This window comes from Podarcis gaigeae (genome assembly GCF_964106915.1).
Source record: "Podarcis gaigeae genome assembly, chromosome: 7".
NCBI lineage: Eukaryota > Metazoa > Chordata > Lepidosauria > Squamata > Lacertidae > Podarcis > Podarcis gaigeae.
The window spans coordinates 84,094,086-84,119,026 of NC_139683.1; the positions used below are offsets into that span (position 1 = coordinate 84,094,086).

Here is a 24,941-nt window from a genome sequence, read left to right on the forward strand (position 1 = left end):
CACTTCCATACATCACTATAGTGGTACCTCGGGTTAAGTACTGAATTCGTTCCGGAGGTCCGTACTTAACCTGAAACTGTTTTTAACCTTAAGCACCACTTTAGCTAATGGGGCCTCCTGATGCTGCCGCGCCGCTGCTGGAGCATGATTTCTGTTCTCATCCTGAAGCAATGTTCTTAACCTGAAGCACTATTTCTGGGTTAGCGGAGTCTGTAACCTGAAGCATGTGTAACCTGAAGCGTATGTAACCTGAGGTACCACTGTAGTGGGAAAACCATAGCTTTAATTATACGGATCTTTATTGGCAAGGTTCTTATTCTAATCTCCCCCGCTAAAAACCTTGCAGTTTTTGCTGTCCCCTGATCACCTTGATCTGCTAAAACAGTGTTTTTCAACCTTTTTTGGGCAAAGGCACACTTGTTTCATGAAAAAAATCACGAGGCACACCACCATTAGAAAATGTTAAAAAATTTAACTCTGTGCCTATATTGACTATATATAAAGTAATTCTCTTGAATAGGAATCAAATAAACACAAATAAAGTATTTTATAATTACTTTATTATAAAATAGTAAGTAAACAGAAATATGAAAAATTATAAAATACTTTATTCAGTGCGCAACCTGGGCCTGTTTGGCTGAACACAAAGCTGATATTCTGGCTGGAATCGAAGAAAGACACACACGTAGCTCTATGGGGAATCGGATGAGAGCAGACCGCCTGTCCGCTCTCATCCGATCCCATCCGATCTGATCCCCACCCAGGACGGATGGAAAATAGGGTGGACACAGTCTGGTGCCCGCCTAGTGGGCGAAAATTTGACTTTTTTAAAAAAAATCTTTCAAATTTTTCAATTTTTCCCACGGCACACCAGGTAACATCTCGCGGCACACTAGTGTGCCGTGGAACAGTGGTTGAAAAACACTGTGCTAAAAGACAGGACACAGTAGCAATGGCGGAGCAACCCGGCACGGACAATAATAGAGGAGTAATAACCTCAAGGGGAGAGACGCAGGTGGCGCTGTGGGTAAAAGCCTCAGCGCCTAGGGCTTGCCGATCGAAAGGTCGGCGGTTCGAATCCCTGCGGCGGGGTGCGCTCCCGTCGTTCGGTCCCAGCGCCTGCCAACCTAGCAGTTCGAAAGCACCCCCGGGTGCAAGTAGATAAATAGGGACCGCTTACCAGCGATGTCACGCTGGCCACGTGACCCGGAAGTGTCTCCGGACAGCGCTGGCCCCTTGAGTGAGATGGGCGCACCAACCCCAGAGTCTGGCAAGACTGGCCCGTACGGGCAGGGGTACCTTTACCTTTTAATAACCTCAAATATTTGTAAATACTCAATACTAGCCTACTGATGTGTTCTGTACATGCTCAGGGGCGCCAGGAAGGTAAGCTCTCTTTGCTGGGCTAAGCAAACCCAGGCAAGGGTGGCTTTTCCCCAAAGTCTTCAGGACAATAATAAGGTGAGGCAACAGCGCACCTTTGCCCCAAAAAAGACCCCGGGCCTAATGCTGAATGCTGTGCATGCTCCGCGCCCCCTTTGCGGGGTGCAGCGCGCGCCGCGCCTTCCACGGCGACGCGCTCCGGCCTGGCTCGCGCGCGCGCGCGTCCCGCCCGCCCTTGTGACGCCGCGCGCCCGCTCGGCCACTCGCTCGCTCGGTGCCGGCGGTGCCCTGGGCGGGCGCGGCGGCGGCGGCGGCGGCGGCGGCGTCCTGGGCGGGGATGGCAACGCCCGGAGCCCCCGCCCGGACACCTTCTTCCCGCGGGGTTGGCCTCGCGGCGGGGAAGTGGACGGGGCCGGCTCCCCTTTCCTTCCCCCGCCGGCGCCCGGGCGCGCAGAGCTGAGCCGCGTAGCCTGGCGCCATGGAGACGTTGGGCTGGGCGCTGCGCTGCTCGAAGGCCTTTTGGCGGCGCGTCTCCGGCCCGCAGGAGCAGCAGCTGCTGGAGGGGATGAGCTACGGGATGGTGGGCAGCATGGCGCTGGCCATGCTGGCCACGCGCTACCTGAAGATCCCCTACGGGCGCTACGCCTCGTCCGCCTACGGGCCGCCCATCCCGGCCAAGGTGGCCTGGGTGCTGCAGGAGGCGCCCGCCTTCCTCGTGCCGATGGGGCTCGTCTGGGGCAGCGACGGCGCCCGGCTCGGCTTCTGGCCCAACCGCTTCCTCCTGGCCCTCTTCGGCATCCATTACACGTACAGGTGAGCACGGCCGGCGCAGGTGAGGGTGGGGTGGGGGGGTTGGCCTTCACCGGACCTCGAGGACCCGGGGAAGGAGCCCCGATGCCGGTGGGAAGCAGCCCGGCAGCGAGTACCCCGCCAGGGTTGCAGTGGCGTAGCGTGGGTTGTCAGCACCAGGGGCAAGGCAAGTAATTTGTGCCCCCTAACCCGTGGATTTGCGCCCCCTAACCCGTGGATTTGCGCCCCCTAACCCGTGGATTTGCGCCCCCTAACCCTAACCCCCAGATGTTGCACCTGGTGCAGCCGGGCCCCCCTGCACCCCCTACGCTACGCCACTGCAGGGTTGTTCCCTTCTTCCTCCTGCTGGATGACATCGGCGTGCTGAAGATAGATGTGAAAACTTAACAATAGAAAATACATTTTGGGGGGGTTCAATAATCAAAGATTAATCAATCTTCGGGGGGGTGCACCCTTTTCCTAACCACATTGGGCAACAACCACCATGCACAATACATTTTGGGGGGTTCAATAATCAAAGATTAAATAATCAATCTTCGGGGGGGGGGTGCACCCTTTTCCTAACCAGAATGGGCAACAACCACCATGCACAATACATTTTTTTGGGGGGGGTTTCAATAATCAAAGATTGAATAATCAATCTTCGGGGGGGGGGTTGCACCCTTTTTCTAACCAGAATGGGCAACAACCACCATGCACAATACATTTTGGGGGGTTCAATAATCAAAGATTGAATAATCAATCTTCGGGGGGGGTGACCCTTTTCCTAACCAGAATGGGCAACGACCACCATGCACAAAAGGGAATCATCAGCATGGGGTTTTTTTGTGTGTCTTTTTTTAGAAGTGCAAAGAGGGGAAAAAAGTGATGCAGCAGCCCCTCTGCGCGATGTGCACCCCCACAAAAAAGACCCCGGGCTAATGGGGGGATATGGGCATGTTCAGTGACCCAACGACCTCCTTTTGCGGACCTAAGCAAATCTGGGCAATGGGGGTGCAAAGTTTTCAGAAGGACAAAAAGAAAAAGTGGTGGGAAGTGAAGTGCCCCTCCCAAAAAAAACCTAGACTACTGAATCAGAAGAATCAGTATTTGCATCAGCCACAAGCCATACAATAAAATTAAACGTACTGAAGATAGAGGTAAAAAGTTAACAATAGAAAATACATTTTTTTGGGGGGGGTGGTTCAGTAATCAAATAGTAGATCTTATTCTAATCGCCCCCGCTAAAAACCTTGCAGTTTTTGCTGTCACCTGATCACCTTGATCTGCTAAAAGACAGGGCACAGTAGCAATGGCTGAGCAACCCGGAACAGACAATAATAGAGGGGTAATAACCTCAAATATTTATAAATACAGTGGTACCTCGGGTTAAGTACTTAATTCGTAAAGGTAAAGGGACCCCTGACCATTAGGTCCAGTCGTGGCCGACTCTGGGGTTTCGGCACTCATCTCGCATTACTGGCCGAGGGAGCCGGCGTACAGCTTCCAGGTCATGTGAACACGACTAAGCCGCTTCTGGCAAACCAGAGCAGCGCACGGAAACGCCGTTTACCTTCCCGCTGGAGTGGTACCTATCTATCTACTTGCACTTTGACGTGCTTTCTAACTGCTAGGTTGGCAGGAGCAGGGACCAAGCAACGGGAGCTCACCCCTTCGCCTAGGCTCTGTGGTTTAACCAACAGCGCCACCTGCGTCCCTATTAGAGGAGTAATAACCTCAAATCTTTATGGATAATACTAGCCTACTGATGTGTTCTGTACATGCTCAGTGGCACCAGGACGGTAAGCTCTCTTTGCTGGGCTAAGCAAACCCAGGCAAGGGCGGCTTTCCCCCCCAAAGGCATCATCCAGCCTGAGGAAGAATGGAACAACCCCGGCGAAAGGGGTTGGGGGGGGGGACATCAGGAAAAACGTTCTGACAGCAGGAGCCGTTTGCTTGAGCTGAGATTCCGGCATTGCAGGGCGGTTATCAACAACCTCAGATATGCAGATGACACAACCTTGATGGCAGAAAGTGAGGAGGAATTAAAGAACCTTTTAATGAGGGTGAAAGAGGATAGCGCAAAATATGGTCTGAAGCTCAACATCAAAAAAACGAAGATCATGGCCACTGGTCCCATCACCTCCTGGCAAATAGAAGGGGAAGAAATGGAGGTAGTGAGAGATTTCACTTTCTTGGGCTCAATGATCACTGCAAATGGTGACAGCAGCCACGAAATTAAAAGACGCCTGCTTCTTGGGAGAAGGGCAATGACAGGCCTAGACAGCATCTTGAGAAGTAGAGACATCACCTTGCTAACAAAGGTTCGTATAGTTAAAGCTATGGTTTTCCCAGTAGTGATGTATGGAAGTGAGAGCTGGACCATAAAGAAGGCTGATCGCCGAAGAATTGATTCTTTTGAATTATGGTGCTGGAGGAGACTCTTGAAAGTCCCATGGACTGCAAGAAGATCAAACCTCTCCATACTGAAGGAAATCAACCCTGAGTGCTCACTGGAAGGACAGATTGTGAAGCTGAGGCTCCAGTACTTTGGCCACCTCATGAGAAGAGAAGACTCCCTGGAGAAGACCCTGATGTTGGGAAAGATGGAGGGCACAAGGAGAAGGGGACGGCAGAGGACAAGATGGTTGGATAGTGTTTTCGAGGTTACCAGCATGAGTTTGACCAAACTGCGGGAGGCAGTGGAGGACAGAGGTGCCTGGTGTTCTCTGGTCCATGGGGTCACGAAGAGTCGGACACGACTAAACGACTAAACAACAACATGGCATAGATGACCCTTGGGGTCCCTTCTGACTGCGGTTCTATGATACAGCTGATGGAGAAATGCCTCTTCCGAAATAGCTCTTGACAAGCTGTGGTGAGTGAGCGTACTCCATACTCCCACTAATGGAGGGCGTCGCTTTGTTTTTTTTTAAAAGTGGCTCCCTCCGTAATTGGATCATAGAATTGTAGGGTCGGAAGGGATCCCAAGGGTGATCCGTCCAAGTCCCTTAGAATACAGGAATCTCAGCACACAGTTGCCACATCCAATGTGAAACTATGCCCTTTCTGAAACAGCATTTGACATGTTTTTTCCGCCCTCGTCTCTCTCTTTCCTTTATCCTTTGTCCATCCAGCCTGAGGAAGAGTTCTGTGAAACTCAAACATTTGCCTCTAGTTTGATATCTTCTAAAAGATTGCCAGTGGCTGCCAGCATTTGTGTGTGTGCGTGTACTAAATGTGTGTGTGTGTGTGTACTAAGTGCATGGGTAGGCAAACTAAGGCCCAGGGGCCAGATCCGTCCCAGTCGCCTTCTAAATGCAGCCCGCAGATGGTCCGGGAATCAGCGTGTTTTTACATGAGTAGAATGTGTCCTTTTATTTAAAATGCATCTCTGGGTTATTTGTGGGCCATAGGAATTTGTTATATCCCCCCCCACACAAATATAGTCCAGCCCCCCACAAAGTCTGAGGGACAGTTGACCAGCCCCCTGCTGAAAAAGTTTGCTGACCCCTGATTTGACCATTGTGACCAGTAGCCACTGGTAGCTTCTTCCATTAAATTGTATAGCCCATTTCAAAGCCTCCACATCTTAGGGATGCAAATTCCATACTTTAAACCACTTGCTGTTTAAAAATGCCTTTCATTCCGTCTGCCCCGAAATTCCTACTATAGTCATATCTTGGTTTTTGAATAGCTTAGTTCCTGAACGTTTTGGCTCCCGAACGCTGCAAACCAGGAAGTGACTGCTCTGGTTTGCGAACTATTTTTGGAAGCCGAACATCCGACGGGGCTTCCGATTGGTTGCAGGAGCTTCCTGCAGCCAATCAGAAACCGCGCTTTGGTTTCTGAACCTTTTGGAAGTCAAACGGATTCCATTTGACTTCCAAGGTACGCCTGTATTTAGCTTTACTGGACAACAAGGTTGCCTCTGTTGGTTCTAGCATTATGAAAGAGGAGAAATATGGATTGGGCAAGAGATGTGGGACATAATATAATGTTTGAAGATTGGGAAAGGTTGTGGAGGAAAGGAGTCAAGTTCACTGCATGTATGGTGTTAAAGGAAAATATTATGAAAATGATGTATAGATGGTACTTAACCCCGGTAAAATTAGCAAAGATATATCATAACAGTGATAATCTATGCTGGAAATGTAAAGAAAAAGAGCATTTGTCCTTTTATCTAAAAAGACCTTTTATCATATGTGGTGGACCTGCCCCTAGGTGAAAGACTTCTGGGACAAGATTTATAATGAATTGAAAAAAATGTTGAAATATACATTTATTAAGAAACCAGAGGCCTTTCTTCTTGGAATAACAGGTTTAGAATTGCCCAAGAAAGATGTTAAGATTGTTTTTGTATGCCACAACTGCAGCTAGAATTTTGTTAGCCAAGAATTGGAAATCACAAGAAGTCCCAACAGTAGAGGAATGGCAGATGAAGATGATGGACTTTTCGGAGTTAGCCGACCTAACCGGAAGAGTCCGCGACCAGAAGGAGGGGGAATATCAGGAAGAATGGAATAAATTTAATGATTATTTAGTTAAATTTGTTAAGTTAAATTAACCGGAAATAGCTTGCAGATACTTAATAGGCTTAGGATTTTATTTATGTTAAGTGATTAATTAATATGTTTAATTATATAAGGTGAAGATTTAAGGATGTTAATGTTTAAGTTAAATTTTATAAAAATTAGGATTTGGAAAACCGTTAAAAGGACATGCAATGAAATTCAACCAAGGGGAAGCGAGGAAGTCACTTAACAAAGTTAATAACTGTAATTTTCAATAAGGCTATGATTTATGTTTGTTATGTTTGTTTGTCTTGTGTGTGTGTGTGTGTGTGTGTGTTTGTTTGTTTATAATATTATGAAAACCCCCCCAAAAAAATTGGGGGGGGGGAAGTAAGGTAAGCATTGTGAATTGGGGACAGCTTAAAGGAGAAACCCAGTTCCTTCTCATCTTGTATTACCGTATTTTTCGCACCATAGGGCGCACCCAGTTTTTTGCGCCTCTCCCGCTGTCTCCCGAGTTTGCGGGGCTGGCGACAGGGAGGAGCAGGCTTCTCCCCCCCGCCAGCCTTCTAGCCAAGTCGGGGGACAGCGGGATGGCGGCGTTCCGCCTCCCCGCTGTCCCCCGAGCTTGTGGGGCTGGCGGTGGGGCTCTCCTGAAGCTTGGAGAGCGAGAGGGGTCGGTGCGCACCGACCCCTCTCGCTCTCCAGGCTTCAGCGAAAGCCTGCATTCGCACCATAGGACGCACACACATTTCCCCTTCATTTTTGGAGGGGGAAAAGTGCGTCCTATGGTGCGAAAAATACGGTACTCAGCTAAGTGGAATCCTTGCTACTTTACGTTACCAAAAGAAGGGTTATTTGATCACAAGCTGTGCTTTAAATATGAGCTGCTGTTAATATGAACGCTTACAAGTAAATGATTCATTTTTAAAGTCATAAAAAAGTGTAGCAAAGTGCAAACGATAGCTTTTTATAAACGTAGTTGTAAAAATATGGAAAGATTCACACCATAATTACGAAGGGACCTTAATCTTCTCTGTATCGTTCTGTTTTTAAGCTTCTGTGAGCACACATAATTCAGTGTTTAGGTAAATACGACCCAAGGTTCTTGCACCATAAAAGCTAATTTGCCTGCGTGTCTACCTCAACTATTCAGTAACGTAAAGGCAGCAAACTGCAGATACAAAAATACGTATGCAGCAGTGCATGCTGTGAAATCTATTCTAACAAAGAAATTGGGCTGAAGCCCATTACATCTTTTCAAATACTTAGACAGCAATGCATTCTGGGAAACAGAAACTTAGTTTTGCATAAATAAGTCTGAGGGGTTTGATACCTTTTTTTTGCTGTGTTCCCCAGCGCCAATCCTATCATTAGAGTGAGGTGGCAGCTGATTTGGGTAGTCATGAAAGGGGAACTGTAGTTATTATTCACAGCTATAGTTTGAAGTACCGTATTTTTTGCTCTATAAGACTCACTTTTTCTCTCCTAAAAAGTAAGGGGAAATGTGTGTGCATCTTATGGAGCGAATGCAGGCTGCGCAGCTATCCCAGAAGCCAGGAACAGCAAGAGTGATCGCTGCTTTCGCTGCGCAGTGATCCCTCTTGCTGTTCTGGCTTCTGGGATTCAGAATCCCCCCCCCCCTTATTTTTCTCCTCCAAAAACTAGGTGCGTCTTATGGTCTGGTGCGTCTTATAGAGCGAAAAATACGGTAATTGAAGTTTCTGAACAGTCTTCAGGGATGGCCCCATGTACAATGCATTGCAATAATCTCATCTGGATGTTACCAGGACATGACAGGCTATTCTTCTTCAAGGACGGTCACAGCTGGCCTTCTGCATCACTGAAACCAGTTAGGTCTCCAGTTAACAAATGGCTCCAAGGAAGGCTCTGGAATGCTATCGGACAGGCTCTGGGAGGTTCTTGCAAGATCTCGTGGGATCTCGTGCGTTCCTGTGAGATCTCGCAAGAGCCTCCCCGAGCATAATGAGCAAGTCTGTGGGCTTAAAAGCTCTTGACACACTGGGAAAACCCAGCGCAAAAGAGACTTTGAGGTTCTCTGCCTTGCATAGAATTCATTTGCAGGATTTCAGCCAGCCAGCTTTCAGCTGCTACAAGATGCAATCATACTGCACTTCGTCATTTAGTCAGAACATTGGAATCCAGATTAAATTCACACTACACCCATAATCTATAATCTAATCTAGAACTACTATAGAGTAGACCCCGGCTCCCAGCCTCTTAAGTGAGATGAGCACACAACCCTAGAGTCGGACACGACTGGCCCGTACGGCAGGTGTACCTTTACCTTTTACTATAGAGTAGATCTAAATTCTGGTTGAAATCAGTGTGATAAGATAAGCCATGAGTAACTTGCCCATTGGTTTTAACTACATTGATCTGGAACCAAGCCTTTTAGTGGAATGCATAGGATTAAGCTAAGAGTACATTGAGAACTATGCATGAATGTATAATCAGATTAAGGTTAAGCCCTGGTATGTCAGGAGTAACATGCAATACATACAACGATTTCGAAAAACTAAAGAATGTTCTGTGCATGACTGCCTTTTACGGGCTACACAGTCTAGTGGCACCTGAGTCCTTTGCACATGCATGTATGATGAAATTCATCTGCATTCAATGATTGGTGGTTGAAATGTTCTGTGCATGATTGATTCCTCCCCACATTGGGGAGGAAACAAACTATAATCTTGCTTGTTGTTACGTCCAAGTGGTTTGTTTCTCATGGTTTATTTCATTTTTCTTTAAAAGAAATAATAAAAGGAGAAACGAAGTGGGCATGGGGCACAACCCCCCCTTTTTTGCTATTGTAGTATCGTAGTATAAGGGTTGGAGACTCCTTCTTCAGGTGCGTATTAAGTCTGCTGTTTTCTCTAAAACACACTAATATTTTACCAAAAAAAATGCTGAAATATGTGTAACTTGCACAACATCTTCAGAGGAGGTTAATATTTAAACTTTAGAATAGCTTTGGAAGTGGATATAGGCTGTAGGGTTAGAAGTAGAAGATAGGGTATTTTAAAATAGTATTATTTGTAAGTGATAAAATGTGAAGTTATTTTAAGTGTGATTTTTTTTAAAAAGAGGGTTAGAAATTATGATAGATGTATACTGCGAAAGATGAAGTAAAATGAATATCACATAGGTGAGACTTGGGGAAGCCCACTTAACAATAAGGATATCACAAGAATTTGTTCGTATTGTTTGTCTTTTCTGTTTGTGTTTTTTATTTGTGTTATAAAATGAATAAAAAAAATTGGGGGGGGGGGAGGACATCTTCAGAGGAGGCTTCTGTTTCCATGAGACCCTGCAAATGCAGCCATCCCATACGGGGATCAAACCATGGTTATCAGCACCACGCTTTAACCAACTGTGGTGGCTCCCAAGGGTTTTCAGAAGCCAGGAAAAACCAGGGTTTCGAAACAGACAGAAGCCTCCATGATCATAGGGGGCTTCCCCATTGCAGACAGTTGCCAATCAGCATGCAGCGCATTACAGGGGCAAGGGCAGCGCTGATAATCCACATGCACCCTCTCGCTTGCGTCCTATTCTGTTCCGATCCATATCAGAGCAGAGTGGCACTCACAGTACCCAAAGCAGTCCTGCCTCACCTAGTGGTGTAGCGTGGGGGGTGCAGGGGGGGGGCCCGGCCGCACCAGGCGCAACATCTGGGGGTTAGGGTTAGGGGGCGCAAATTACTTGCCTTGTCCCGGGTGCTGACAACCCACGGTACGCCATTGGCCTCACCTGCTGCTGCTTCGTGCGCAGATGATAGAAGATGGCTTTTAGTGAGTTTCTTTGGGAGATGCTGAAAAGCAGGACAAAAACATGTGCCGTATTTTTCGCTCTATAAGACGCACCAGACCATAAGACGCACCTGGTCTTTGGAGGAGGAAAACAAGCAAAACATATATTCTGAATCCCAGAAGCCAGAACAGCAAGAGGGATCTGGCTTCTGGGGTAGCCTCTTGCTGTTCTGGCTTATGGGATAGCTGCGCCAAGCCTCTCCTGGGCAGCGGGAGGAAGGCTCTCCCAAGAGCCGCACTCCCTTTAAAGAGCATGTGAAGCTTTTCCCCTAGGAGCGAGAAGGGCAGCCTTTCTCCTTCCTCGGGGAAAAGCCCCCAAGAGCCGTACACACGCTCCATGCAACTCTTTAAAGGGAGCGCTGAGCAGAGCCTCTCGCCTGCATTTGCTCCATAAGACGCACGCCCACATTTCCCCTTACTTGTTAGGAGGGGGAAAGTGCGTCTTATAGAGCAAAAAATACGGTAAATAAAGACGGCTGCTGCTTGGTGAGTCTGAAAAGGGTGGCCACTCGAACCAAAAGAGGCTTTCTTTTGCTTTTCAAGTTTTTGCAGCTTGTCGTTATTTTGGGGGAAAGAAACACTCTGGAACACTGGAAATTTCCTCCTTCACCCCAAAGGAATTGCTGTGAGCTCTCCAGGTGGAGGGCGTTTCACACTGTAAAAAGCAAATGTAGCTGCGTCCATAAGCAAAACCTCAAATCCACAGGGTCATCTTGTTTGGGTGGTGGACATTCTCCTCGGGTCTCAGGCTGCTTCTGCCTCGATGTCTCACCCCAAGGTTTACATTTCTGAACCAAGGGTGACTTTTTACTCGGGTTTCTTAGCCAGGAAAACATCAAGAATGCACTTTTTTGTACTACAGCCCAGGTTTACACCAAAGATGCTGATAATGAGGAAACTGAGGGCACTGGTAACAGTTTTGTGCACTTTTCAGGCATTTTAAAACCGTGGATTAGCGAAATTGTGGAGACGAGAGCAGGATCACACCCATTCTCCCCTCTCAGCCTGGAACAGTCTGGGATATGGCATAGAGAGCTGCTGTTTGTGGAGGGGATTGGTGAAAACAGGGTGTTCTCAAATATAAAGGGTAAAGGGACCCCTGACCATTAGGTCCAGTCATGGCCGACTCTGGGGTTGCGGTGCTCATCTCGCTTTATTGGCCGAGGGAGCCGGCGTACAGCTTCCGGGTCATGTGGCCAGCACGACTAAGCTGCTTCTGGCGAACCAGAGCAGCGCACGCAAACGCCGTTCACCTTCCCGCCAGAGCGGTACCTATTTATCTACTTGCACTTTGACGTGCTTTCAAGCTGCTAGGTTGACAAGAGCAGGGACCGAGCTACGGGAGCTCACCCCGTTGCGGGGATTTGAACTGCTGACCTTCTGATCAGCAAGTCCTAAGCTCTGTGGTTTAACCCACAGCGCCACCCGCGTCCCTGTGCTCAAATATACTTGAGTATGCAGAAAAACGAATGGGAAGATTATTTGGGACAGTTCTCCACCTCCTTTACTTAGGAAAATGCAGCTGCCACTATTGAAGGGAGGCTTCAACTTTTCAGATATTAGTTTATACCAGACGGCATATTTGTTAGTATGTACAAAGGATTGGCAGTTTTCGCCTTCTATCAACACTCCAGCTTGGGTAATTTTAGAGATGACTTATTTAGTAACACCTTTATTTGGATGGTTAATGTTGGGGTCTATGTATAATAAAAAGAAAGGATCTAAACCACATTTAATTTTAGCAGCTAGAAAGATACAGGGTATACAGGCTTGTCAGTTGCAGTTTGACCCATGTGCTCGTACTAAATTAACTTTATGGGATTGGAAGATAGGCAGCCTTTTTTGCGGAAGAAATAACAAAATGGGTTGAATGCGGTGTGTGTGTGTGATTTGCTATTTTACAATTTGAATATAGACTACCAGCAAGTACGAAATGGCAGTATCTTCAGTATCTGCCTGGAATAGGTAATTAGAATGTAATATGCAGCCTAAAGAATGGAAAATTGCTTTAGAATAGACATAGAACATTACCTTAGAATTGAAATAGCCACCAATCCAGCAATAATTAATTGAGTAATTAATTGAATAATTGAATAATTAATTAATTGGTCTCCACAACATTTGCATAGGAAGTCACTGTCTAATAAAAATTATTATTATTATTATTATTAATAGAGATAAACGTTGGTGATGTAACACCTTGGTTGAGGTACATGATGCAAGCTTGTCCGGTGATGCACTATTTCTGGTCTGAAGTTTTTATCCGCATTGGCATCTGTTTTGTATTGGCAAAATATTTGTGTACTTCTAAAATATATTCTTGTAGGATGGGATTAACAGCAGGACAACAAAAGTGGATTTTGTGAGCCCTTATGATGGCTAAGAGACTCAAACTTCAAACCTGGAAGGGTAAATTCCATGGTGACAATTGGATGTATTTCATACAGACATAGATTTTTGTGTGGATACCTGTCTGGACATTTGGGGAGCTTATCTTAACTTACACATTTGACTTAAGATTTACTGATGATTTATTGTACTGTACTCAAATTGTGAACCTATTGTGGCTTTTTTCCCCGGTTAGTATTATTTATATACTACTTTTAATTGTCTGTATTATTTTGTTCTCTTCCCTTTCTCTTCCTCTGTTAAATTCACAATTAAAAAAATGATTAATAAATGAAAGAGCAACTGACACAGGGCCTGGACTTCTGAGTCTCCCCTCTGCTATTGCAGGAGCAAAGCCTCCCTCTGCCGCTGACTTGTCTATGGAGGGTTGTCGACCCAGTAGGCAGATTCTGAGGATTTCCTGTTTAGGAAAGTTTTTAACGTTTTTATCATGTTTTTAATATTCTTTTGGGAGCCGCCCAGAGTGGCTGGGGAAATCCAGCCAGATGGGCAGGGTATAATAATAATGATAATAATAATTCCCTCCTCTTTCTTCTTTTTCCCTGGAAGTAGACTGGCCAGGTGCCTTGGAGATGAAGGCATAATATACCGTATTTTTTTGCTCCATAAGACGCACTTTTTTCTACCTAAAAAGGAAGGGGAAATGTCTGTGCATGTTATGGAGCGAATGCGTGGTCCCTGGAGCTCAATTGGCCAGGGGCAAAAAGCCTTTTTTTTTTTTTTTTTGGAAGGAGGGAAGTGGGTATTGAAACAAAGCCACTGATCGTTTGCCAATCAGGGAGAGAGCTAAGGGACGCTAGAGATAAAGGAGGCTGCCTGGGAGGGGGGGAGGTAAAAACCCATGGAGCCTCAGGATTTTTACATTGGGTCACCCCAAATTCACCATCAGATCACATGTCTATGGCCACAGCACGAACCACAAAAATCATACATCCACTGTTTCATTCAGAATATATTTTTTTTCTTGTTTTCTTCCTCTAAAAACTAGGCTCGTCTTATGGTCAGGTGCGTCTTATGGAGCGAAAAATACGGTACATCTAATTAATAAAACAGATCTGCCTCCTGCTTCACTGTAAACAAGGAATCTTTGCTTCCCGTCCTACTGTTGCCAGTCATTTCAGTCCGATGAATGCTCTCCATTGCAGAAGCGACACCCAAGGGAGCCTGCTACAGATATGCCTGGCTGAAATGAGGGCTTCCTCCAGTGCTCTTGAATGATACCATATTCGATCATGGCTCTGCAAACAGTGAGGGGGAAAAGCTTGCCTATTTCTGGACTGGATTCCTGGACACCCTTTAAGTTGCACTCTAGGAATCATCTGGTGCACAGACTATTAACATCAAATGAGCCAAGTCACTCAGCCCTCAGGAAACAACTATAGGTTCCTCCCTCCTCCCTCGCCTCGCCTCTCAAGAAGTCACAGGTGTCCTCCTTCCCTGCCCCACCTTCCTGCAAGACGCTTCGGTTATTTAAATAATGTGCATGAAGTGCTTTGAGCATGTTCGACTTCCAAAAGGTTCGGAAGCCAAAGCGCGGCTTCTGATTGGCTGCAGGAAGCGCCTGCCACCAATAGGAAGCCCTGTTGGACATTTGGCTTCCAAAAAGAGTTCTCAAACCGGACGTTTGCAGTGTTTGGGAGCCAAAACGTTCGGGAACTAAGCTGTTTGAAAACCAAGGTACGGCTATAGTAGGCATTTCGGGGCAGACAGAACGAAATGCATTTTTACATTTAAACGATGGAATTTGGTTTAAACTGTGGAATTTGCATCCCTAAGATGTGGAGACTTTGAAATGGGCTATACAACTTAAAGAAGCTACCAGTGGCTGTTGGGATTTTTCCTCTACATGCAGCTTCACACGAAGTCAATTAAGAGTTGCCCAACAGCCAAGACTGAGCAAAGAAGAGTTATTTGCCTAGAGATGGACCTTGGAGGCAGCTCTACCATAAGGTCTCACGCAGGCATAATGATTTATGACCTACTGACTGGAATGTGTTTTGTTGGTCAGTGTGGTGTTTCCGAGAGTCGCTTGGTTTTGTTAAGAGAGAGCTAGTTAAGATCCGTGTATCTGTTCCTGTATATAGTAACTTGTAGAGTCTGTTATACATAATGTTGTTGTTTAGTCGTTTAGTCGTGTCCGACTCTTCGCGACCCCATGGACCAGAGCATGCCAGGCATTCCTGTCTTCCACTGCCTCCCGCAGTTTGGTCAGACTCATGTTTGTAGCTTTGAGAACTCTGTCTAACCATCTCGTCCTCTGTCGTCCCCTTCTCCTTGTGCCCTCCATCTTTCCCAACATCAGGGTCATTTCCAGGGAGTCTTCTCTTCTCATGAGGTGGCCAAAATATTGGAGCCTCAGCTTCAGGATCTGTCCTTCCAGTGAGCACTCTGGGCTGATTTCCTTCAGAATGGAGAGGTTTGATCTTCTTGCAGTCCATGGGACTCTCAAGAGTCTCCTCCAGCACCATAATTCAAAAGCATAAATTCTTTGGTGATCAGCCTTCTTTATGGTCCAGCTCTCACTTCCATACATCACTATTGGGAAAACCATAGCTGTACATAATAAACACATCTAAGTAATCAAGTTACTAGTAGCAGCATTTGTTCCTGCTTCGTCCATCCTGCCTGCAACTGATTGCTTTCTGGAACTCTGCGTATGCTCTGCTAAGGTCTGACTAAGGTCCTGCAGCAGGTCAAAGTTGCAAGACACCAACAGTGGCTACTGGTCACAATGGTCAAAATGTACTTTATGCATATTGCACAATTTGCTTAAAAGGGATTCTGTTTTCAATAAGCTTGGAGCTTAGTTTTGTGTGTGTGTGTGTTGCATTTCTGCAATGTTTAAAACTAAATAGAACCCTTAATTTTGCATTTATTCCAGGGCATTCATCTTTCCTTTCTTAATTCGTGGAGGAAAGCCAACACCCACCATTGCATTTTTGCTAGCTTTTGTCTTCTGCGCTTATAATGGATACCTGCAGGGCCGGAGTTTGAGTAACTATGCAGAATACTCTTTAGGTTGGCCAACAGGACTGCGCTTCGCTCTAGGTGAGTAACCTTAGGTACTAAATACGTCACAGATTTTCAAGTGCAGCCGTTGGCGATGGTTCAGAACACCATGAAGCAAGCAGATCAGATACAGACATACTGTGGTGCATTCTCATAACTATTTTTTTTAAGGTTGTGTTTCTAAACCAGCATTCTAATATATTTTCAGGTTTTTCAGGGTGGCTAAGTGGCCTGCTGATTAATGTGCATTCTGATAATATTTTGAGGAATCTCAGAAAACCAGGGGAAACGGGCTACAAAATACCAAGAGGTGAGTAATGTGTCCTTGAAATCCTATGCTGCAAATGTGTCATTGAAACTTAAATTATTTTATAATGAAGCATTCTAACAGTAAGGGTCCCAGAGACCCAACTTGCCTTGCAAGTTGCTTGTCACAGAAGTGGATTCAAAAGGAGTAGAAATGTTTTTTCTTATATATAAATCCCTGCGATCATAAAGCAGGTGTTTTTTTAAAGAACACAATAAAACCTTTTTGAAAATCTCTTTAGCTATTGCTGAGACACCCGCTTTATTGACAGTAAAAGCTCTGGGGCTGCATCACTTTTCCTAGTTGTGTGTGCTCAAATCCCATTTAATTTCCATGCGAGTTAAGTATATGGAACTGGTTGAAAGGTAACCCAGTCCTACAGTCTTGACAAGGTGGTTACTACCTCTGCTGCTTGCAGAAGAGCAAGCCAAGTCTGTCTTCCCCCACCGCCATCCTCACTTTGCAGAAATTCAACAGCATTTAATGAAATGCAAATGCAGAAATAGCAACCAGTCTCACCACGCAGTGCTTAGCAACCATGCAGCTCCTTATCAATGGCGACATTGTCTGTGATCTGCTCCATGCGCAGCTGTGTTTGGAAAGCACCAGTCAGCCTGCAGCATTGTCACCTTACTCCCCCCCCCCGATGCCGCTCGCAAGGTAAAGACCCTGTAGGTTTATACGCAAAGGAAACACCAGGCTTTCCCTCCTAGCTTCTTGAGAAACATGAAGAGGCAGTTTCAAGCTGTGCCCCTGCGAGGAACATGCCTTAGCTAAAATGCAACATTCTTGGTACAGAATGCATTTGATGGAGACAGGCACACATTTCCCAGTACTGTGGTTCACAGCCGTGAATTCCTGAGCGTCCCATTTCTTTGCCAAGGGCATGATGCAAGTTTACTCGGTGTCAAGGAACTGCCATCGGAGCTAGAGGTGGAGGGAAGGCTCCAGAGGGATGCCGGAGAGGGTCCCAGTAGGGAGAGAGGCAGCCCATCTGCTGGGGAAGGAAATCAGCGTAACACCAGTGGAGAAGGGGGGCAGATGGGGGAATCGGAGAGGAGGCTCCAGGACTCATCGCCAGAGACCAGCGGGGAGAGCACGGGTCCTCCGCTGCCCACACCCTCCCTGCGCAGAAGACTTCCGCGCAGGGAGAGTAGGAGGAGACTAGGCGTCAAAGAACTTCTTTGCTGGAAGAAGTTCAAGAAATGCCCACTGATGGATTCTGCCAGCGACTGAGACAGCCACGAAGTGAAGGGCTGTCCAGACAGAAAGGGTTCAACCAGGTAACCTAGCCAGGAGTGGTGGCAACTTACGCACGAGCAACCCCTTAGAACCATTACACTCAGTTTCAGGGCTCTTTTGTCCAAACGAGCCTGCAACTCACTACAAGGTTACTCTGTCTTCATTCTGGGATTTACTGCTAAAAAAATAATTCTTTTGAATTAAATTGTATAGCCAAGAGGGCTTCCAGAGGAATGTACAGCCATACTAAAATACAAAATAGTAAATAATAATCCAGAGAGGTTTGGAGAGGGTTTATTTACCCCACCCCACCCCCTGAGAAATTGCACACCCACCCTCAAAAGACAAGTCCAAACCACACACTGACAGCAATACTCTCTTATCAGCTCACCAAACAAAGCTGGAGATGTGAGTTCAGTCCCCATTACGGGGAAGTGGAATATGGCCTCCCCTCCTGATTTTCATGCCTGACCAGCAACAGCTATACCAAGCAAAAAAAGAGGAGCTCCTGATATTTGAACCCGCTTAGCCATAGCAGTAGACAGGGGATCACAGGTTCAAATCTAAGGCCTAGGCCTAGCACCACGCTTGAGAAGGTGGGGAGGGAGACTTCCGGTTGGTCGCCCGATTAATGGCGGACGGGAGCTCTTTCGGCTGAAAGAGCCCCGGCGCTTTGAAGATTGGGGTGACCGCGAGAGCATTGCGGAACCCCTAAAAAAACCTCAGATAGAGCATTCTGAGGACCTGGTATTCCGACGGGTACCCTGAGCGACTCCCCTGCTCCCCGGTAAGTTCTAGTAAGAGCCCCGAGAGCGAGCGGGGTTGGAGACGTGGGTACTGTGGAATCGACTCGCTTTCTTCATTGCGCAAAGCTCCAAAGTCGGGCGATCGTGAGCGACCAATTTCTCCGAAAAAATTAAGATTTGGAAACCGTGAGTAAAAATCTAAGGCCAAGGCCTAGCACCACACTTGAGAAGGTGGGGAGGGGCTCCCACGTGAAGGCATAGTTGAACCAATTTGTAAGAGTGCTGTATGGCCCAGTTGTCCTCTTGGTCCACCCTTCCCCTAGCAACCCATGCAACCAGTGCCTCTGGCTATTTTCCCTGCTAGGCCAGCCCAGCGTCCCAACAGACCCAAACATCCCTCCCTCCCTATTCCCCCATGCTGCCACATTCTCGATCTGGATCATCATGCAAACCACTGCTTTTTTTTGTAATGGAAACCAAAAGGGTGCAAGGAACCACCGTGTGTTTAGCTTCACCTCTAGCTCAGACTCGAGCTACCGTCTCTGACAAAAGCAGCAGCCAAGAAATGGAAACGAATCTGAGTCGAATCTGTCTGCTACAAGGGCTAAATCAAGAGTTTGCTTTCTCAGAGGATGTGGATGTAGCTACCATGTACTCCAGCAGCCTGGTCTTGCTCAGTTTGAGAACTACTTGCAAGAACAGATGCATCTGACTATGAAGCTCTGGATGACATTGAAGAATTGGGACAAAGAAGAGTCTTGCCAAGTACAGGATGCCACCCAGAATGATGGAGAGCTGCCCCAGGACCATCCTTTTTCCCCAGTACTAGATGCTAGTAGACCAGAGTTGTTGATATTTTGGGGGGAGCACCAGGAAGAGGAACCTCAAATCCTCATTGGGGATCTGACTTCTCGTGTCTTGGAGCAACAACAACAAAGATTTAGTTCTTTCTCTCTTCCTAAAATCTTGTTCTGAGAAAACAGCTCCCCTCTGGCAAGAGTCTAACTTGCTCCTCTTGTCCATGGAAGCGATTGGGACTGAAGGTACCTTCTTTCACCTTTGGTGGACATGCCCAAGGATTAAGGCCTTTTGGGAAATGATATATAATGAAATGAAGAAGGTATTTAAATATACCTTTTTGAAGAAACCAGAGGCCTTTCTCCTGGGCATAGTCGGCCAATCGGTGTTAAAAAAGGATAGAACTTTTTTTATGTATGCAGCAGCAGCAGCAAGAATACTTATCGCAAAGCATTGGAAGACGCAAGATCTACCCACCGTGGAAGAGTGGCAGATGCAAGTAATTGACTATATGGAGATGGCAGAAATGACTGGCAGAATCCGAGATCAGGGAGAAGACTTGGTGGAAAAGGACTGGAAGAAATTTAAAGACTACCTGCAGACACATTGTAAAATCCATGAATGTTAAAATGATGTGAGATATGAAATAATATTGCATTAGTGAATAAGTTATGATTTTGCAATAAGGAACGTAATAGGGATGAAAATATGGAAATAAGACTTACCTAAATACTTTAACAGATAATGAGATTTGAAAGAGGATAGGGATTTGCTGAATCTGATGGTAAACAGGAACACAAGGAAGGGAGGTGTGGGGAAGCCAAGAAACAGGGTTAAGAAATTCAGAACCTTAAAGGGAAAAATGCTTATTCTTTCTTTTTTATGTATTCTTTATTTTCTTTGCTTTGTGTTTTGTTTTGTATTGTTTTATTTTTTATATGTTCTTATGTATCTCGTTAAAAAATCTTAATAAATATCTTATAAAAAAAAAAAAGGAAGCGATTGGGACATGGCTGGAAACCATGACTTAATGTAACATCAATATTGCTAGAAGTAGCTATAATTAGTTGTTTTACAACTGGGTAACTCCCAATACTTTCGGATTTACAGTGACTTAAAGCTATCAGAGCATTAATTGCTACTACGTTTTGTTCTACAGGAGGAATGTTTGAATATGTGACTGGAGCCAACTACTTTGGAGAGATTCTTGAATGGTGTGGATTTGCTCTTGCTGCCTGTACCTTGGAAAGCACTGCTTTTGCTGTCAGTACATTCTTGATATTAGGAAGAAGGGCACAAATGCATCATCAGTAAGTTTTCAGAAATTCTGATTTCTCTTGAATTTTCATGTGGGAGTTTTTAATGCATACATATTTGTTTTTCTGTGATAAACCATACTTAAGGTCCCCCCTCCCTTCTTTGTATGGACATAGAACTTATGTTTATTATCTATATTTGCTAAGGAAAGTGACAGGGAAGCTAAATATTGAGCTGGTTTAAATCGTCATTATCAGGCCCTTCAGTTATTCACCATTAAAATTCCCATCAGCCCCAGACAGCACAGCCATGCTGATTGGGACTTAGGGGAACTGTAGTCCAAAACATCTGGACAGCACCACATCTAAGTCATTGATAAAAATGTTGAAGCACTGGGCCCAGGTTGAATCTTGTAGCACCCCATTTGAAACTTGCCTCAGGTTTGATGAGGAAGCATTGTGATCCAGCTCTAAATCCTCCTGATTGTATTATCATCCAGCTTGAATTTAACCAGTTTGATAACCTAAATATTATGTGGAACTCTGTTTTCCTGAAATCAAGATAAGTTACATTCCCACAGTCCGCTAACTCAGTAACCCAACCAATAACAAGGTGAACTTAATCCGGACACAAATCTGGGTTATTCTTGATAAATCCATGCTACTGATTTGTGGCCGTGGTGGCCCAGTTGGAAGAATTCACTTGGCACCAACTTTTTAAGTGTCAGGCAAAGACTTTAAAAAGCAAACAAAACACCAGTCATTTTAACTGTCTTGATTATATACAGGTCGTGCTATCCAAAAACGTATTGTATGAAAAGTCATTTATCCAAACAAGAGGAATTAGTACTCTAACCTCGCCTATACATACCAGATTCAGATATCCAAATAGCTGGATCTGCATATAGTATTGTAAACAAATAAGCAGCCTTAAAACAAGCCTTACTTTTTTCTGTTTTACTGACCCATAACAGCCACGGTGAGAGGGAAGGGAGGCAAGGGGAGAGATTGGACAAATAAATGAGCATTTTCCCCTTCCTTGTTTGCCTTTTGCAAGGTTTCAAGGGGTTTTCCAGGGATTTTACAAGGCTTTTCAACCTTTTAGGGCCAAAATTCCATTGTTGGGAATGCATTAAATTTCCCCATAGGAATCAGTGGAAATCGTGGACTCGTTATGTGAATGCTCGCCTAACAAACTATTTCCCAAGAATGCATTGTGTTCGGATAGCGAGACCCGTGTGCATTTTAAACTGACTTTTAACTGTGTTGGTACCTGCCACTTTTATGCTTGGGTGTTTTTAAAGAAAAATATAAGATTTATTACCTGCCCTTTACCACAAAGTATCAGGGTGGGTCACAACAATGTAAAATACAACATAAAAAAATAGTTTAGAACATTACAATCAGAACTAGAATGGGTCCTAAAATAAATATATCTCAAATATATTGTTTTCACTTTGGTGCATTAACTTTGTAAACTACTTAAAAACCTACATACGGCGATAGAGAAATGTAATAATTAAATAACAATTGCATTGCTATCAAGTTGCTTCCTCCGTAAATAACCTGTTCCACATGAATTTGGGTTCTAACATACCGTATTTTTCGCTCCATAGGGTGCACCGGACCATAGGGCGCACCTAGTTTTGGGAGGAGGAAAACAAGAAAAAATTATTCTGAATCCCAGAAGCCAGAACAGCAAGAGGGATCTGGCTTCTGGGATACCGTGTGGCTGTTCTGGCTTCTCGGATAATCACGCCAAGCCTCTTCAGGGCAGCGGGATGAAGGCTCCCCCTGCCCGAAGAGGCTGTGCACGGCTAAGGCAGAAGCTAGGACAGGCACGTCGCTGAAGGGGCGCTGCGCAATTCTCTCTCTCTTCACAGGAGAGGTGCTGCGCAGAGAGGGAGAAGGTGCAGCGCCCTTCAGCGAAGCTGGAGAAGGAACAGGAGGAGTCCCTTCTGTTCCTCCTCCGGCTTCGCATGACAGGCGCGTCGCTGATAGCCACCTGAAGCCTTTGGAGCGCAGCGGGAACTCGCGCTGCGCTCCGAAGGCTTCGGGTTCCTTTCGCTGAAGCCAGGAGAGTCTTGCTCTCCCGGCTTCCGCAAAAGGAACCTGAAGCCTTCGGAGCGCAGCACAAGTTCCCGCCTCGCTCCGCAGACTTCAGGCGGCTATCCCTGAAGCCTGGAGAGCGAGAGGGTTCAGTGCGCACCGACCCCTCTCGCTCTCCAGGCTTCAGCGAAAGCAACGCGAAGCCTCCGGAGCGTGGAGGGAGCGCTCCCTCTGCGCTTTGGAGGCTTCGCGTTGCTATCACTGAAGCCAAGGAGCCTGCATTCGCTCCATAGGACGCACACACATTCCCCTTCATTTTTGGAGGGGGAAAAGTGCGTCTTATAGAGCGAAAAATACGGTAAATTTGGCTTTTCCTGTTCTTACCGAGGCAGTTAAGAAATGTATTTGTATTTATGAAGATTTAAGAACATGCCTGGGCCTTATTCCAGATATATGAAAGGTGGTAATGTTCTAGTTTTATTTGAGCCAACTAGTACTCCTCACTTCTTCTGCTTCTTCTCCTTCAGCTGGTACCTCAACAAGTTTGAAGACTATCCTCGTTCCAGGAAAATTCTGATTCCATTTATCTACTGAGCTCTTCCTCACATTTCCTGCTGACTCTCAGCAATAGCTGCTGCTCTGACGAATAAGAGGAGTTAATGTTCAATAAATGTTGGCTAAACGGGGCCTCTGAATACCCACCAGGGCACTTCTGGCAATGCAAATACTGTGCTTAATGATGCAACAGGGACATTTCCCATTATAAAGTATTTTTGAATTATAGGTGCTATACCGTAACTGTTTACGAGCTTGTTATACCTCAACCTTTACAACTTAATGTTCTCTAAGGAACTTCCTTAACTTTCTCTAAGGAAAAGGCCCCTTACTTGGTTTCCAAAAGATGCTGAAACCTTAACCTAGGTAATTATTATATACATAATATTATATACTTCCAACTGCTTTTCTACTTTTAAGAATTCCAGGCAGTTAACAGACTAAATAAGAAATATAGGGTGGTTGTCATTCTTGGAGCAGACCCACTGGAATAAATCGATTTTTACGTTCATTGCTTTCATTGGGTCTATTCCGAGTATCACTTAGTCCACCCTTAATGAAAGACAAGGAGCAAAAATATACAATATAATAGTACCATACAATATAATAATACAATACACAATATACAATAATATAATACAATATAATAATATAAACAATAGCAGGCCAGTAGTTAAATGGCACCCTTCCCAAACAACTTAAGTTTTAACTCAGCCTTAACTCTTATTAACTCTCCTCAAAAAGCTTAACACTCGTCAAAAATAAGAGTAGATGGATGTTGTCAGGGCTGCCCGAGGTCCCAGCTCACAAAGGACCAACGCCAGTTCGTTGTTATATACAAAAGTCTTTATTGAAGTTCAGTTTCGATTTCAAAGCCGCGGCGCGCAGCTCTACGTCTCAAACTCTAGACCGCTGAAGCTCCGTCTGAATCTCCTCCCCCCAGACACCAGTTTAAGACTCTAACCTTGCTCCACCTCTTCCTTTGCTCTTTCCTCCTCTGGGTCCGCCTGTCTGCTGGGGTCTCGCCCTTTCTAGACTCTTCTGACGCTGAGTCCCCTGAGTCTTCCCCCCGTCTCCGGCGGGCTTTAGGACCTGGTTCCCAATCCGGGTCTTCTGCTGTCCCGCGCGCCTGTACATTCGAACTTGGCGCGCGCGCCCAGCCGGCAACCTTTCTCCTGACCGTTACACTGCTCCTGTCACTGCTTCCCCCTTCGGGGAGGCTAGCTGGACCTGACTTCCCCTCCGTTCCCTCACTCTCCAATAGAGGCGTGGTCAGCCCTGACTCATCTTCTCTCCCTGCTGGAGGAGACGCTGGCCCTGATACATGGGACTCTTCCCCCCCACTACGCTCTGGTGGGGGAACTGGTCCTGATCTCCCGCTGCTGCTTTGGGAGTCCCCGCTGGCCCCTTGTTTCTGTTGCATCCCCCCTGGGACCCCCCTTGCCTTGGCCCTCGGCGCCCCCCTCTGGGAATCTTCTGATTCGCTAGAGAAGCTCATGGAATCTCTCGTGCCACTGTCATACTCCCCTACGCTGCCCTCGGATTCTTCCCCTTCGCTCTCCATCTCCTCTCTCCCCTGTGCCTCTGCTCCTGAGCCCCTGACAGATGTGTTTGGGGATGGAGTGCCAGGGCCTACGGGGAAAACCACCTCTGGCTTTTTTCGGGTGCTTTGCAGAGGAAGCAGTAGGTCCTTGGGAAACTCACTAGCTTCCTTCTCTCAGGGATGAAGGACAGAAAATAAAGCTTTTTGCTGTAATGTTCATGAAATGAAATACTAATAGGAATTCTTTCAAAGCGTTAATTCTATTATATGCTTTGGCACACCATTATATTTTTTTTTAAGAAGCCTGAATAGCTTTTCAGATACCTTTTAACTGAATAACTTTCTTAAAAAATGCCTAACGTAACTGGTATTATAGTTTGACGTCTTCTTTATTCTGTTATATTTTAGACCCATTTATCCTAAACAGAATCCAGTAAGGCAGACATGTATGTACAAAACGTTTTGTGTTGGGTTTTTTTTTTTTTAAAAAAAGTGATCCCATTGAGATATCAAA

The 24,941-nt window shown here is 45.8% G+C and overlaps 1 protein-coding gene across 1 annotated transcript; it reads left to right on the forward strand.

Moving 5' to 3' along the window:
• The first annotated feature begins 1,644 nt into the window (after positions 1-1,644).
• On the forward strand, positions 1,645-23,030 carry SRD5A1 (steroid 5 alpha-reductase 1). The gene is made up of 5 exons (XM_083748494.1): positions 1,645-2,196; positions 15,804-15,970; positions 16,140-16,241; positions 20,184-20,334; positions 22,857-23,030. Exons 1-5 carry the CDS (start codon positions 1,862-1,864, stop codon positions 22,921-22,923), a joined length of 822 nt encoding a protein of 273 aa, XP_083604620.1. The 5' UTR covers positions 1,645-1,861; the 3' UTR covers positions 22,924-23,030.
• The last annotated feature ends 1,911 nt before the right edge of the window (positions 23,031-24,941 follow it).